Genomic DNA, 14,527 nt, shown 5'->3' on the forward strand with positions numbered 1-14,527 from the left:
TTATACGACATTGCCCTGAATATCAGGCCAGAATAACTAAATTCTGCTTCTGATCAGAAATGTTGACCAACAATTTCAAAACTACAGTAGGTTTCAGAAAATGAATGATATATTCAAGAGTTTTTGTTGCATAATCATGCCGATAATTTGAAATTTACATCATAAGGCCAAGACCTAAGGCCCCTGACTTTACATATTTTCTTGTAGGTAAATCTCATTTCACAGATTAAAGTAGAAAGAAAGAGAGTAACCTGAAAAACAATTATGCCAATAGAGCTTTCTTTATGATTTGAATGATAATGGACCCCATAGGTTCATATATTTTAATGTTTGGTTCCTGGTTGGTGGAATGTTTAGCAAAAGCTAGGAGGAGTGGCCGTGGAGGAGGACATGTGTCACTGGGGTGGGCTTTGAGGTTTAAAAAGCCCACAGGAAGTGGTGGCTTATGCCTTTAATCCCAGCACTTGGGAGGCAGAGGCAGGCGGATGGCTGAGTTCGAGGCCAGCCTGGTCTACAGAGTGAGTTCCAGGACAGCCAAGGATATAGAGAAACCCTGTCTCGAAAAACCAAAAAAAAAAAAAAAAAACCAGCCCACAAGAAGCCTATTCTCCCCTGTCTCCCTCTCCCTTAGTCCCTCTCTCCCTTCTGCTCTCCCTCCCTCTTCTTTCTCCCCCTCTACCCAACACCTTGTGGATCAGGATAAGGATATCTGCTCTGGCTACTGTTCCTAGCACTGCCTGCCACCATGTTCCAGGACACACTGATCATGGACTCACCCGCTGACCTGAGAACATTGCATGCAAGCCCGGGCATGGGCGTCCTTTGTAAGTTGGCTCAATCATGCTGTTCTCCACATCAACAGAACAGTAACTTAAGACAGCTTCCATTTCAACAAAGCAAATTCTTTAACATGGATTGGCAACTATGAGTACCAACCTTAAAATGCAGAAGAAAGTAATATACAAGGCTCCATTAGCAGTGAGGAAGGAGGCGGACTGGAGGATCTCAGGAAGCAGCTTGTACAGGTAATATTCCAGCTTCCGCTTCCGGAGAACAGCTGCAATCTGCAAAGAAGGAGGCTTCGTTATTTAAGCCAACCAACTGTTCCTACTTACATTCACTCTCATATGGAAGCCTATGTGGAAGAAAGAATATGCTAAAGACTAAAGTAAAAACCTATGGCATTTGCCTAGCTCCTCTGTACAAAGTTTTAGAACAGAAGATGCTTGCATTCACTTAAATTAAGAAATAGTGACAGCATGGGTCACATGATAGAGTTAGCTCCAAGGCGGGACATGTCAAGACCACCATCATCACCACCATCACTATCATCGACACCACCACCACCATCTCATGGTCACATGACAAGTGAGCTTTAAGGTAGGTACATGTAATAAAAATGAAATTAATAATAAAAATAATAACAAAAATAATTACAACATGGATCACAAGATAAGTCAGTCCCAAGGTAGGTACATGTAAAGCTGTAAAAGCAATTTTCAAATAAAAATATACTTTCAAAAAGAAAAGGTAAATTACAACCCAAATAAAATCACATGCTACAACAAAGCTCCATTAACCATTGCCAGCCCAGCCCACATCTCAGGGAGCCTGAGTGTCTGACACCAAAACCATTGCCAGCCCAGCCCACATCTCAGGGAACCTGAGTGTCTGACACCAAAAGCTAAGCAATCATTCAGAGATTCAAACAGCAGCTGTACGGGATAAAGGTGAGGCATAAAACAAGTTAATGACTTCTGGCATTCTAGAGCCCTGAAAAAAAAAATTAATAATGAGCCAACAAGCTGGCTCAAAGGATAAAGGTGCTTGCTTCCACGCCTTGTGATCTGCATTCCAACCCAGAATCCAAGTGGGAGAAAGAGAACCGACTCCTACAAGGTGTCCTCAGATGGTGACATGAGAAGGCCCCAAATGCCAGAAGTATTTAAAAATATGAGACTCACCTAGTAATTTTAAATCGAAAAATATTAACATCTATGTTTTAAATTGAAAACTTATGTGTTTGTTTGTTTGTTTGATTGATTTGGTTTTGGTTAAAAACCTGTTTGGCTTAGTTTTGATAAACTTTGAATTTAAAGGGATGATTTCTAGATTAAATTAAAACCACCAAAACCCTGGCATAGTGGGATGATACAAAAATAAAGATATGAATCTACCCAGTGAGCGCACTAGTAATGTTGCAGGGGATAAAGTAAAAGATGATCATAGTATGTTCATGACAGGTGACTACAGAAGGTGGTTCCATTTGGGCACTATAGAGTGTAGGGCCGTGGAGTCACTGGAGTGAGTGTAGCTCGGGCTGGCCAAAGGTTCAGGGAGAAGGGAGAGGAGCTGAACCGATAACAGAATCCTCACAGGTGAGAGGGAAATCATTGTTCTTCGTTAGGAAACAGAACAGAGGAACAAAGGTTAGAACAGCAAGATTAGAGAATGAGTGGGGTGGTGGAAGAGAGGAAGGCACTACGGAGAGACAGGAAAGCTGACAGCCTCTCTATTCATCCCCTATCTTTCTAGAAGTAACACTTCCTGAAGCTGGAGGCCAGCAAGTCCAGTGACCTTTGCTAAGGTTTTATTTCATCCACAAAGTCTCTGAAATTGACCATCTCTCCTATTTCAACTCAGCTGCCATCCATACAAAGAAATAACAACAACAACAACAAAAGCCCAATTCTATATTTAAGGCATATGAAAGTCTCGATGCGGGTGGGGATAAATAACAAACCATAATACATACAGCAGTGTGGTAATGCTAAACCTGAGAGAGAGGGTGCTGCTAATGAAACACGGAAATGAAGGAAACTACAGAATGCTAGTGAAGGAACGAGAGACAAGCTATTAGCTTCTCAGCACTAAGACAAGGCACCTGTGGAAAACAGCTTACTAGAAGAGTTTGGAGCCCCGAGCTCCAAAGGTCTCTGCCCAGAAGCCCACTCTGCAGCTTTTGGGTGGGGTAAGGCAATCAGAGCAGGAACATGTGGCAGTCAAAAAGGGAGGGAGAGAAACAAAATGGGCCAAGGTCCCAATATAGCCATGTTCATAAATTACATATCCATTGTTCACAGTGTGAAATGCAGATCCAACACAATTGTTTACACACTTCAACAGAGACCTGTATAAACAACAACAACAACAAAATCTGTAATTTACTCAGAAAGCAAAGGAAGTAGAATTGCTATAAATACTACTAATACAGAAGTAGAGACTCACAGCCATCCATTGGACTGAGCATAGGGTCCCCAATGAAGGAGCCAGAGAAAGGACCAAAGGAGCTGAAGGGTTTGCAGCCCCTTAGGATGAACAACAATATGAACTAACTAGTACCCCCAGAGCTCCCAGGGACTAAACCATAAGCCAAAGAGCACACATGGGGGGACTCATGGCTCCAGCAGCATATGTAGCAGAGGATGACCTTATTGGTCATCAATGGGAGGAGAGGCCCTTGGTCCTGTGAAAGCTCTATGCTCCAGTGTAGGGGAATGCCAAGGCCAGGAAGTGGGATAGGGCGGGTTGGTGAGCAGGTGGAGGGGAGAGGAAATAGGGTTAGTTTTTTTGGTTTTGTTTTTGCTATTTTTTCGGTGGGGTAACCAGGAGAGGAGATATCATTTGAAATGCAAATAAAGAAAATATGTAATAAAAAAATAAAAAATACATCTTAAGTAAAAAAAAAAAAATTAAAAATGCAGAAAAACAGGAGTTTGTGAGATGGCTCAGCAGGTAAGAGCACTGACTGCTCTTCTAAAGGTCCTAAGTTCAAATCCAGCAACCACATGGTGGCTCACAACCATCCATAATGAGATCTGATGCCCTCTTCTGATGTGTCTAAAGAAAGGTACAGTGTACTTACATAAAGTAATGAAATGCAGAAAAACTAGCTCCCTGATCAATTGCACAATACTAACAATGCAACACATGAGGAGAACAAAATACAGAACCAAGACATTCATCCAAATACATCTAATTTTTGATAAAAGGCACAAAAACAACTCCATAGAGGAAAGAAAGTGGTTTCAATAGACAGTGCCGTCTATAAGTTTGTAAGTAAGGGCCATCCACAAGTTAGAAAGAAAGAGAAGAAATATTAAGCTAGGTTTCACATTCTGTACAAAAAGTAATTCAAAATGAATCACAGATATTATATAACATCAAAAACTCCAAAACTTTTGGAGGAATGGGGGAAATTTTTAAGACAATGGGGCAAAGCAAAGAGTTTTCAGACTTGAAGCTAATGGTCAAAGAAATATTTGATAAGCTGGACTTCAGTTCTTAGTAAAAGAAGTAAAAGACCTATCTGGAGGATAATAGATAAGGTACAGAATAGGAGAAAACAGAAAGCCTGCATCTAGTGTGTGTGTGTGTGTGTGTGTGTGTGTGTGTGTGTAAATCTTAAAGGCAACAGTAAAAACACAATCCAATTAGAATAAAGGTAGGAATAGATATTTTCCAAAAAGAATATATAAATACCAAATAAATGAGCAGGAAAATGTTAATTAACATTATAATGAGCTATCACTATACAACCATGAGAATGGCTAAAATGAAACTAATGTCAGGGCTGGGGAGATGGTTCTCTGTGCAAGCATGAGGATCTGAGTTCAGATCCTAGCATCCAGGCGTTTCAAAAAGCACTGCACCAGTGTTATACATCTGTAACCCCAGTCCTGAAAGGCAGAGACGGGTACATTTCTCGGGTTCCCTCACCTGCCAGTCAAACTGAAATGAAGCTTTGAGTTCAATCAAAGGCACTGTCTCAAAATAGTAATGTGGAGAGGTGACCAAGGAAGACACTGACCCTGACTTCCTTATGTATATGCACTGTTAAGAGCTCTCGAGTTCCCTCACCACCACCCCCTTCACACACACACACACACACACACACACACACACACACGCACACAACACGACAATATCAAATGCTGGCAAAGATTCAGACAACCTAGGCACTCACTGGTTACTAATAGAAACTTGATATGATTAAGATATGCTATAGGACAGTTTGGCAGTTTGTTGAAAAACTAATCAAGCAATTGCCATTAGAACAATAACTGCTATCATGGGTGAAGATGAAAGCACAGATATAAAAGAGCAAACTCAAGGATGGCTGCCCTGACAAAACTGTTCCACATCTTTTTGTTTTGTTTGGTTCGGTTTGGTTTGGTTTTGTTTGGTTTGGTTAAATGTAGTGGTGTTTTGTCTGCACATAATCTGTGCACTACATGCGTGCAGTGCCCGTGGAAGTCAGAAGAGAGAGTCTGATCCCCTGGAAATGGAGTTAGAGATGGCCATGAGCCATTGGTTTGTGTGCTAGGCATTGAACCCAAGTCTTCTGGAAGAGCAGCCAGTACTTTTAATCACTAAACATGTCTGTGTACATCTGAGAGCAAAAATGCGATGTCTTCTGTCTCCCTCAATCTCTGTCTGCCTTTTGTTCCAAGAGTCTCTCCTTGAACCTGGAGTAACAAACTCTACTACACTGGTTGGCTGGTCAGTGAGTTCCCCAGAGTCCTCCTGTCTCTGCCTCCCAGTCCCTGGGATGATAGGCACAAACTCCATGAACAGCAGTTTGAGTAGTAACAATCCAAACTCAGGTCCTCCTGGGGTTTTTTGTTTTAGTTTTTTTGTTTTTGTTTTTGTTTTTTGTTTTGGGGGGTATTTTTGTTTTTGTGGCTGGTGGGGGTTTTGGGGGATCAGGTTTTCTGGGTTTTGGGGGTTTGGGGTTTTTTTTTTTGGTATTTTTTGGTATTTTTGAGACAGAGTCTCACTATGTAACTCTGGCTATCCTAGAACTCGCTATGTAGATAAGTACATGAGGCTGGCCTCTGGCCTCAAACTCACAGAGATCCACCTGCCTCTGCCTCTGCCTCCGAAGTGCTGGGATTAAAGAAACAGTGCCACTACACCTGGCTCATGAGTTCCCCCTGTTTATGAGCAACTGAGACATTTCCCTTCTTGTGTTCTGTGTGGCTACATCAATGGCAAGACTTTTACTTCATACTGTAGCACTGTTTGGCAAGAGAATGCCATTGAAAGAAACAGGATAAAAAGCTCATGGAATCACTATTATTTCCTTTATGTGTATGTGAATCTACATCTACCTCAAAATAAGGAGTATTTGTTTTCAGACGTGTACTCAACAAATAAACACTTCTCATGTCTATCAGAGAAGTATCCAATGAAACACATACACCAAAACCAGACACAGAGCTGATAAGAAAGAGGCACAATCACAGACCTCACACATTGCTGACAATACTGTAAATGTTGTACAACTCCAGGGCAAACTGTTTGATAATACTGACCACATCTAATCATAGCTCTACTCTTATGTATATACTCAGAACATATGCTTTCTCTTCAACAAAAGACTATTCTCCAGCATCTGCACTCAACCCCAAACAATCTAAATATCCACTAACAGTAGTAAAGTTTGGAAATTTTACATCTGTACAATATTGGTAAAAGCAAACTATAGAGTCTGTTTAAAGAAAGAAAAACCTGACACGAAGCTCAAGAAATCAGGACTCTATCATCATCATGCCATCAGCCGGAGCTTACAGCCAGGGTTTACAAGTAGCAGAGACACTGAAGTCTGAATGTCTGTGAGAGGAGAAACCTGGGAGTCCAGGCAGAGTGGTCACAAAAGTTTCCGAGTATGCAACAGGCCATTTTCATTCTCCATGCACACAGTGTACTGCAGAGTGAACAGCTCAAAACCCAGTCTAAGCCAACAATTATAACAGCACTTGGGCTAGCCTTGGAGTCATTTTTAAAACCCTCATACTTAGGTGTGATATCATCAAACACCTTCAGAAGCATCACTTCTTATATCCAAAACCTCAGCACTGTTCATATGTTAATTCCTTGTGCAGTTTCCATGGTTCATACAAAAACTGAGCAGAAAACAAGGCATATCATAAGACAATGGCTAACCTATATTAAAATTTAATTTAATTTATATTTATGTAATGTTGTTTTAGAAGAGTAGTGATATCTAAAAATAAGCTATATGAAAGGAAAAATACTGTAAAGCAATAAGACTCATATAACATTAAAGTGCTATGCATTATTATCACTAAATGGCATATAAACTACTAATTTAATTTTCTTCTTTTTGCCATCATATATCTCAGTTGTAACACCCCATAACATAAAATGTGTTATAATATATAATAACAGGGAGAAGACATAATAAGTATGAGAAAGTGAGGATTATCTATTATTAAAAATATGACTAGGATGGAGGGAAACCTGGGAAAGGAGATACTGTAAATAAAGAAAACATCTAAAAAAAAAAAGAAAAAAATATGACTAGAAAATAGCTATAACCATAAAGATATAGCACAAAATAATCCTGTTTCATTTTTATTCTCCACTCTACAGTCATCTATATAGAGGAGCCTTGTTTACATGCTCTTTAGAGGTCAGTTTCCTCATTTCTTTAAGAGGTTAAGGAGCTAGAGCAATGTTCAAGGGTAAGAGCATTTTCTATTCCTGCACAAGCCCCAGGTTTGGATCCCAGGACTCACAAGGTAACTCACAACTGTCGTAACTCCAGTTCCAGGTGATATGATGCCTTCTTCTGTCCTTCAGTGACACTGTGCACCTGTGATATACATCCACACATGCAGGCGAAACACTCATACACATAAAATAAAAATCAAGAAATAATAAAGTAGTTAAATTAGATAACACTGTAAGCTCTTTTTTCCTCTGCCAAAAAATATGATGTGTTTTTAAAATAAGTGATACTAGAAACATCAGGTATGAGCAGATATGGATATATTAACAAAGTTCACATACTACTTATAAAAAGTGCTCTGGGATGGACCTCAGACCTAAGTTATAAAACCACAAAATATTAAAGCATCTAAAACACAAGCAATCATCTTGGTGAACATTTACAAGCCATGTATCAAGGTGCAGCAAGAGCCTGAGTGAGCTCATGAAGGGCTGGTGTGTACTATGCCAAACCACTCAGTGCAGACAGAGGAGAGACAAAACTGGGAGGCCAGGTCACAATTTTAAAGTTTCCTCCAAACCTTTAAGAAAGTCTTAGTATAGCCATGGCCTTTCAAGGTGTAGGCATTATAGACACATGCCTTTCTATGGCCTCAACGTCCTTGTCCACTTAACATCCACTAAGGCCATATGCACTTCACTTTACACATTTATATTCCCTTGTTATTCATTTATGATTTCCCCATGTGATGAGCGTCATATATTTTCCATAGAGATAGCATACCAGCATTGACATTGCAGCTTTTGACCATGGACAATGACAAATCTAATTGGCTCTCAAAGGGGCCTACCACAGCATTAGACTCATTAGTACCAAGCTGTAAATTAACATTCACTTTTAGCCCACAGGTTGATCATTCATCTCTTGAAAACAACTCCATTTCTAGATGTAAACAAATCTAGTTTCTTTGGAAAAATAAAATAATTTACAGTAATTTTTAAATAAGGATTTCTTTAAAGCAATATCTCAAAGCAACTCTACACTACTAACACATAGGGGGGCCATTCTGATTTTTAGGAGCTATCCTTCCTGTGCATTATAAGATTAATACTATCCCCTGTCCCTGCCCCTGTTCCCTCCTTCCTAATGACACATGATGCCAACAGCATCCCCTTGTTTTAACAACCAAAACAATCTGCAGACATCGACAAACATCTCTTTGGAAATAAAACAGCCCCCTATTGAGAACAACTGCTTTAAAGCAAGATGAAATGACAAGAAAGAAAAGAAAATGGCAAGCACATCTTGAATATTACTACTATGTCTTAAATGCCCTCCAAAGACCCATGTTAGAGTTTCAATCCCCAGCCTGTGGTATATTTGGAGAACATGGAAACATTAAAAGATGAGAACCAGCGAGAGGCCTTAGGCTACTGAGGCATGCTTTCGCGTGGAACATAAGATACGGTCCCCTCCAATCTCCTCAGCTTCCTATTGTCATCAGATCAGAGTCCTGACACGTGCACCCACCATCATGTATTTGCTGCTTAACTAAAGACTCAGAATCTTCAGAGCCAAGCAAGACAGGCACCAAAACCCCCAAAACCATGAAACACAACATACCTGCCTCCTTTTAAGCTGATTGTCTGGGCATTGTATTATGATACACAGAAAACTGCCATCCTGAAGTAGGGTTGGAGCTGTGTGCATGCCCAGATAGTGTAAGTAGGACCTTGGAATTGGTTCACTGAAGAAATCTGAGAAAGTAGTTAGGAGGTATAGGTGAGAAAAAGCACAGAATGCTGTAAGCAAAGAACAGTAGGTGCTTCTGTGGGTCACAAAACACAAACAATAAACTGAGAGATACATAGATAGGAATGGCTGTGCAGATCAAGTTTCAGGGAAGAATGAAGATTCCACCAGAAATTACTAAATGCCAAACTTTTTACATAACAAAAAGGAAAAAAGAAATGGCATTGCTCACGCCTGAGACTATGGAGAACTGAATTTAGAGGTGATAAACTAGATTACCAGAAAATTTCAAGGCAGTGCAGCATTTCAAGATCTGGGAATAAAAAAGCACAGGAAAAATGTTTGAATACTCTCATCTTAGGGAAGGAGAGGGAGAGGAAGGGAGAAAGAGAGAAAGAGAGTAAGAGTGTGTGTGTGTGTGTGTGTGTGTGTTTTAATTGCACCAAACTGGCTGCAGTTGCTAAGAAAACTGAAATACTAAAAGAAACTGCAAGAACCAGCCTCAGCTTGGAGATGGGTTCTGAGAAAAGGGGTGTCTGGGAGTGGCGAAATGAACGAGGAATCATGGACCCAAGCTGATGACCTGTATTCTGCTTAATACAGCTTTCCAGTCTACTTCTCAGCTATGCTCTGCTTTCTCTCTGGAGATCTCTCTGTCCGTGTCCTACTTGCTTGTGAATGTGTGTGTCTCTGTGTGTCTGTGTGTCTGTCTGTCTGTTTTCCAAACAGTTTTCTCTTTTTATCCTAAATAATTCTCTGACTAGCTCATATCCTACAGAACACAAGTCCAGTCTTTTACTTATCAATCCAGTAATTTACGTCAATTCTTAAGAAAAGCAAGCATATATTTTTTAACATTGCAAAAGAGTTTAGAGATCTGTCTGCCTTTGTTAAGCACAGATGATAAACTAGCTGGGTGGGACCTTGCCCTGAAACTACCATTTCTACCATACCTGGGCCTAACCTCACTCTGCCCTAGGCTGACCCTGAACTCGGGAATCTGCCTGCCTTTGTATCTTTCTGACAAGCCAGTTCATAGTGTAGTTGTCTTTGCTCCTTTATATTCATGAAGCCCCTCATAATTCATATTGCATTCTTATATTTTGATAGTTGAGAAAATGTGTATATATATGTATATATGTGTGTATATGTATACATATTGAATACATATATACATATTCAATATATATATTGAATTCATATATTTAGATCTCTTTCCCATAACCTTAAGGGCTATCCTGAAGATCCCAGTTTTTATCATTTTGCTGAGACATTAGCCACCCCTTCAGCTCCTGGACTCATGCTGTCTGTGATTATCACTGAGTCATTAACGTTAATAGAGAGGACATTCCTTAGAGGAATGTGAAACAATGTACAATATTATACAAAAAAAGCCTTATGTCCACAGCTGCCATATACACTCGTGGAGGCTCACACCAGGGCCCTGTTCCAGGAGCAGGAACCATGTCACTGTTCCCACCAGGACCACACAGGGCTCTGCAGAAGCCAAGTAGGAGCTAGAGAGAGGAATAAGCAGGTAAGGACACTGGCTAATCCCTCAAAGGACCCAGCATCTATCTATACAGGTCACAATGGTTGATGACTCTACTTCCAGAGCATCTGATACCAGCCATCCTCTGCCTTCACAGGACTGCAAACATGTGATACCCAGACATATACAAAGACCAAATTTTTCATACGCATAGAATAAAAATAAATACTTTTTTTTCTAACATTTTTATAAAGAATCCAAGCACTTTGTATCCTGGAAAATAGGATGAAAATACCTTGAAAACTTCTCAGAAATAAGCAGGACACCACCCATGTTATCAAAGGCTCAAAGATGGACAAGAGTGAGTCTGTTTTAAGGACTTTTGTTGAAAGGGACTCCAGGGCACTATGCTTGACCAGAACTGTCAATAATCTTTGTTCTTTTCAAATTAGCTAACTGGGACACATACCAGATGCACATACAGAACTGAGATGGAAGGTTCAGCCATGCTCCAATCCAGTCCTGCTTTGGTCTAATCCCTGTATTTTATTCCTGAATACCTCCTCTTTGGATTAGGAGTGTTTACTCTGTGTATCTTGGAAGCATACAACCTTGCTTTTACACTTTGTAGAGGCCCGTAACTGAGCCTTGAGAGCACTTTGGACTTAAGACTTTTCAGCACTAGCAGAGCAGGAAAGATTGAAGGAACTATCAGACAGCCTCAATGCATTTAGCTGTGAGAAGGATAGAAGCCTTTGCGTGCCAGGTCAGAATGAAATATTTTGCAACTTAAATGACCCTCCAGAGACCCAGATGTCTAACCCTAGCTGAATACCCGACTGGAAGGTGGGAGACCCTTTCACGGATATATACAAGGTAGATGCTGTTTATGCACGCTCTTGTTGACTCAAATGTCTTCTGTAGCATGTAAGTGTATTTTCAATCCACACTTGACTGGTTTACAGACACAGGTCCACCAGTAAAGAAGACTAAGTGTATACACACACACACACACACACCACTTCTACTCTTTAAAATCACTGACAGACACATCCAAATCGTTTCCAGCATTCCTATTTGTACGGTTAAAATTTACAAGCTATAAAAGCCAGATTTAAACGTCTCAAAAGAAAGTGACAAACCAAGTAACATACATATTTACACATCTTTTTATAGTTTTCAAAGATTTCACTTACACAGCATTTGACAAGCGTCTCACAGCAAGCCATGAAGTAGTGAAGGCATGATTACTATATTTATATAGGTGGAAATCACACTATCACAGAAGAAAGAAGAAAACTCTCAGATCATGTAAAACTTATAGTAAATGCATTATACTGCACAGCCTCATAAGATAAAGGCAGCCACCTTATTGTTAAAAACCAAATAAGGGCCAAAGAGGTAGCTCCCAAGCCACCAAGCTTGATAAGCCAAGTTCAATCCCATGAATACATAAGATGAAAGCAAAGAACCAAATCTCAAAATTTCTCCTCTGAACTCCACACAAATGCCATGACACACAGACAGACAGACGGACAGAGAGACAGTCAGGCGCGCGCACACATACACACACACACACACACACACACACACACTAAATATATGTGGTAAAAATAAGTAAAAACTAAACTAAACACTAGGACAACTTATTGACAGTGTGTAGGGAAGGATCTTCAAAGTTTTCCCTAAATCCCTGCTATAAAAGAAAACTGTACACAAAGCTATACTGGTGATCAGTAAGCCTCTCCCTGCTCTCCTCTAACATCATCTCTCTCCTCTGCTTCCAATTTAAATGGAAGATAAGGGAAACTTTAGAGATAGCCTGAGAATGTGCTTAAGATATAGTATTGAAACAAAAATATGATCAAGACTAAGATTCCGGGCAAGCCTGGTCCCATTACCCTCATAAACTGAGTAGATAAATGCTCCTGGCACCAGAGGAACAACCTTGAAAACACAGGGCTTTCCTCGGCATGACTGCAACTTTACCAGAACTCCACAGACTGACATGTATTATACCCTTCTAATAATATTCTAATAATGCCCTTCTCAATAACCATCTTAACACAGATGAGCAGAATGTGACTTGATCATTCCTGTTCATCAAGCAAAGACAATGAGACTAACAATGTGAATTAATGCATTTAACCCTCAAAGCAGATGCAAGCACATCAAGAGTTCACACCCAGGAAGGCAAGCAAGTGGAACAAAAGAAATCACAAATACTCACAGGTATGTCCTGACTAAAAAGTACCAACCAATTCACTGCTTGTTGACATGGCAATGGATCTCAGTAGTAGAGTGCTTGCCTTGCATACCTGAGGCCCTGCGTTCAATCCAAGTACACTAAAAAGAAGATGGATGGGACGTAGGGAGACAGGTAGATGTTTGCTTGGAATCTAATCAGCAGTCCTCAGTAACTGATAGATACAACATATGTAACTCTTTTTTAACAAGATAACAAAATAGCTATATCCAAACCAGTTAAAAAAAAAAAAAAACTAATCTTGAGAATTAATCATGACTGAGTGTAAATAAACAGAAAGAGCCCAGAAAAAGAACGTGTTAAAAGATACTCGTAGGCCAGGACTATGACTCCAAGGTTAAAGTGCTTACCCAAGGCATGATGATCTGAGAATGGATGCCTACAACCCAAGTAAAACTGGATGCAGTAGTGAATGTCTATAGTCCCAGCACTCCTATGGCAGGATGGGAGGCATAGAGAGGAGATGTCTCAAAAGCTAACAGTTAACATGGTCTGTGCAGTCAAGAACAGTAACAACATGTCTCAAACCACATGAAAGGCAGGGATTGAAACCCAAGGTTTCAAGGTATCCTCTGACCTTCATGTGCCTTGTAAAAAGCATGTGCCTGTATTCATACACAGAGCACACACATGTACATGTACATGCATGCCTAGACCCCACACATACACACCACACCATATGCACCACACACCACACATCACACACGCATGCTTTTGTCTTAGACTTCACTATTTTCCCTAAAACCTCAATTTACCTTTTAGGGAGTATAGAGAAACAGAAGTTGTTTGAAATGGTTTTACTAGCATTTATAACTAAAAATGTCTCCTACATTTTAAAATGTGGATCTGAGAAGGCTTCTATCTCTCAACACCTTTAACTACAGTACTTATATGGTCTAAGGTAACATTTCTTACTATTTTGCCTTCAAGTATAAAAAGATATCAAATTTGAAGGAAAAAAATCAAATTTTTGACTAGGGTATTAGACAAAGGAAATTGTCCAACAAACTCTAAAAATTAATAATTCCTTATTCTTCTCCATTTCACTGTGCTAGAGTTCCTGTGGTTAAACATTAAGCTCCACATATATTCCCTGGTTCAGTAATATCACTAGGTCATTTCCCTGAGAAAGGGATCCTATGCCTGCCAACTAGAGCAAGTTAAAAACCTAGTAACACTCTGTACATCACCTAATAGCACTTACTCCAGGTAAAACAACTTTGTTGTTTTGAAGCATCCCACTTTACCTATAATCCCTGTTCCCTCCAACCCTGTATTCCTTATTTACTATAGACATTGTTTTACAAATGAACTGACTGGATAAGAGGCACAGTGAGAGTAAGTGAAGACTGGGCAAAGGGTTACACTCTGCTCTGCAGGCTGTAAATAAGGCTGTGGACATGAAGAAATCCACACTATCCTGATTAACTCAGTCTCCTGTGCAGGAGTATATCTGGGGTGTAGGTTAGAAAAGAAGAGAGGAGAGGAGAGGAAAGGGGAGAGGGGGAACGAGAGAGCAGAGAGGGGAAAGGAGAGAGGG

The 14,527-nt window shown here is 40.1% G+C and overlaps 1 protein-coding gene across 3 annotated transcripts in view; it reads right to left on the reverse strand.

Moving 5' to 3' along the window:
* The window catches only part of Tmem135 (transmembrane protein 135), a 254,888-nt gene that overhangs the window by 160,041 nt on the left and 80,320 nt on the right, over positions 1–14,527 (reverse strand). For all 3 annotated transcript variants that reach the window (XM_031387279.1, XM_031387278.1, XM_031387277.1), the window contains exon 2: positions 937–1,064. Coding sequence is in view for 1 of the 3 variants with exons in the window: in XM_031387277.1 (XP_031243137.1) it covers positions 937–1,064 (128 nt within the window). In the remaining 2 variants the exon portion in view is untranslated. The remainder of the gene's footprint in view (positions 1–936; positions 1,065–14,527) is intronic.

Source organism: Mastomys coucha, unplaced genomic scaffold (genome assembly GCF_008632895.1).
Source record: "Mastomys coucha isolate ucsf_1 unplaced genomic scaffold, UCSF_Mcou_1 pScaffold21, whole genome shotgun sequence".
NCBI lineage: Eukaryota > Metazoa > Chordata > Mammalia > Rodentia > Muridae > Mastomys > Mastomys coucha.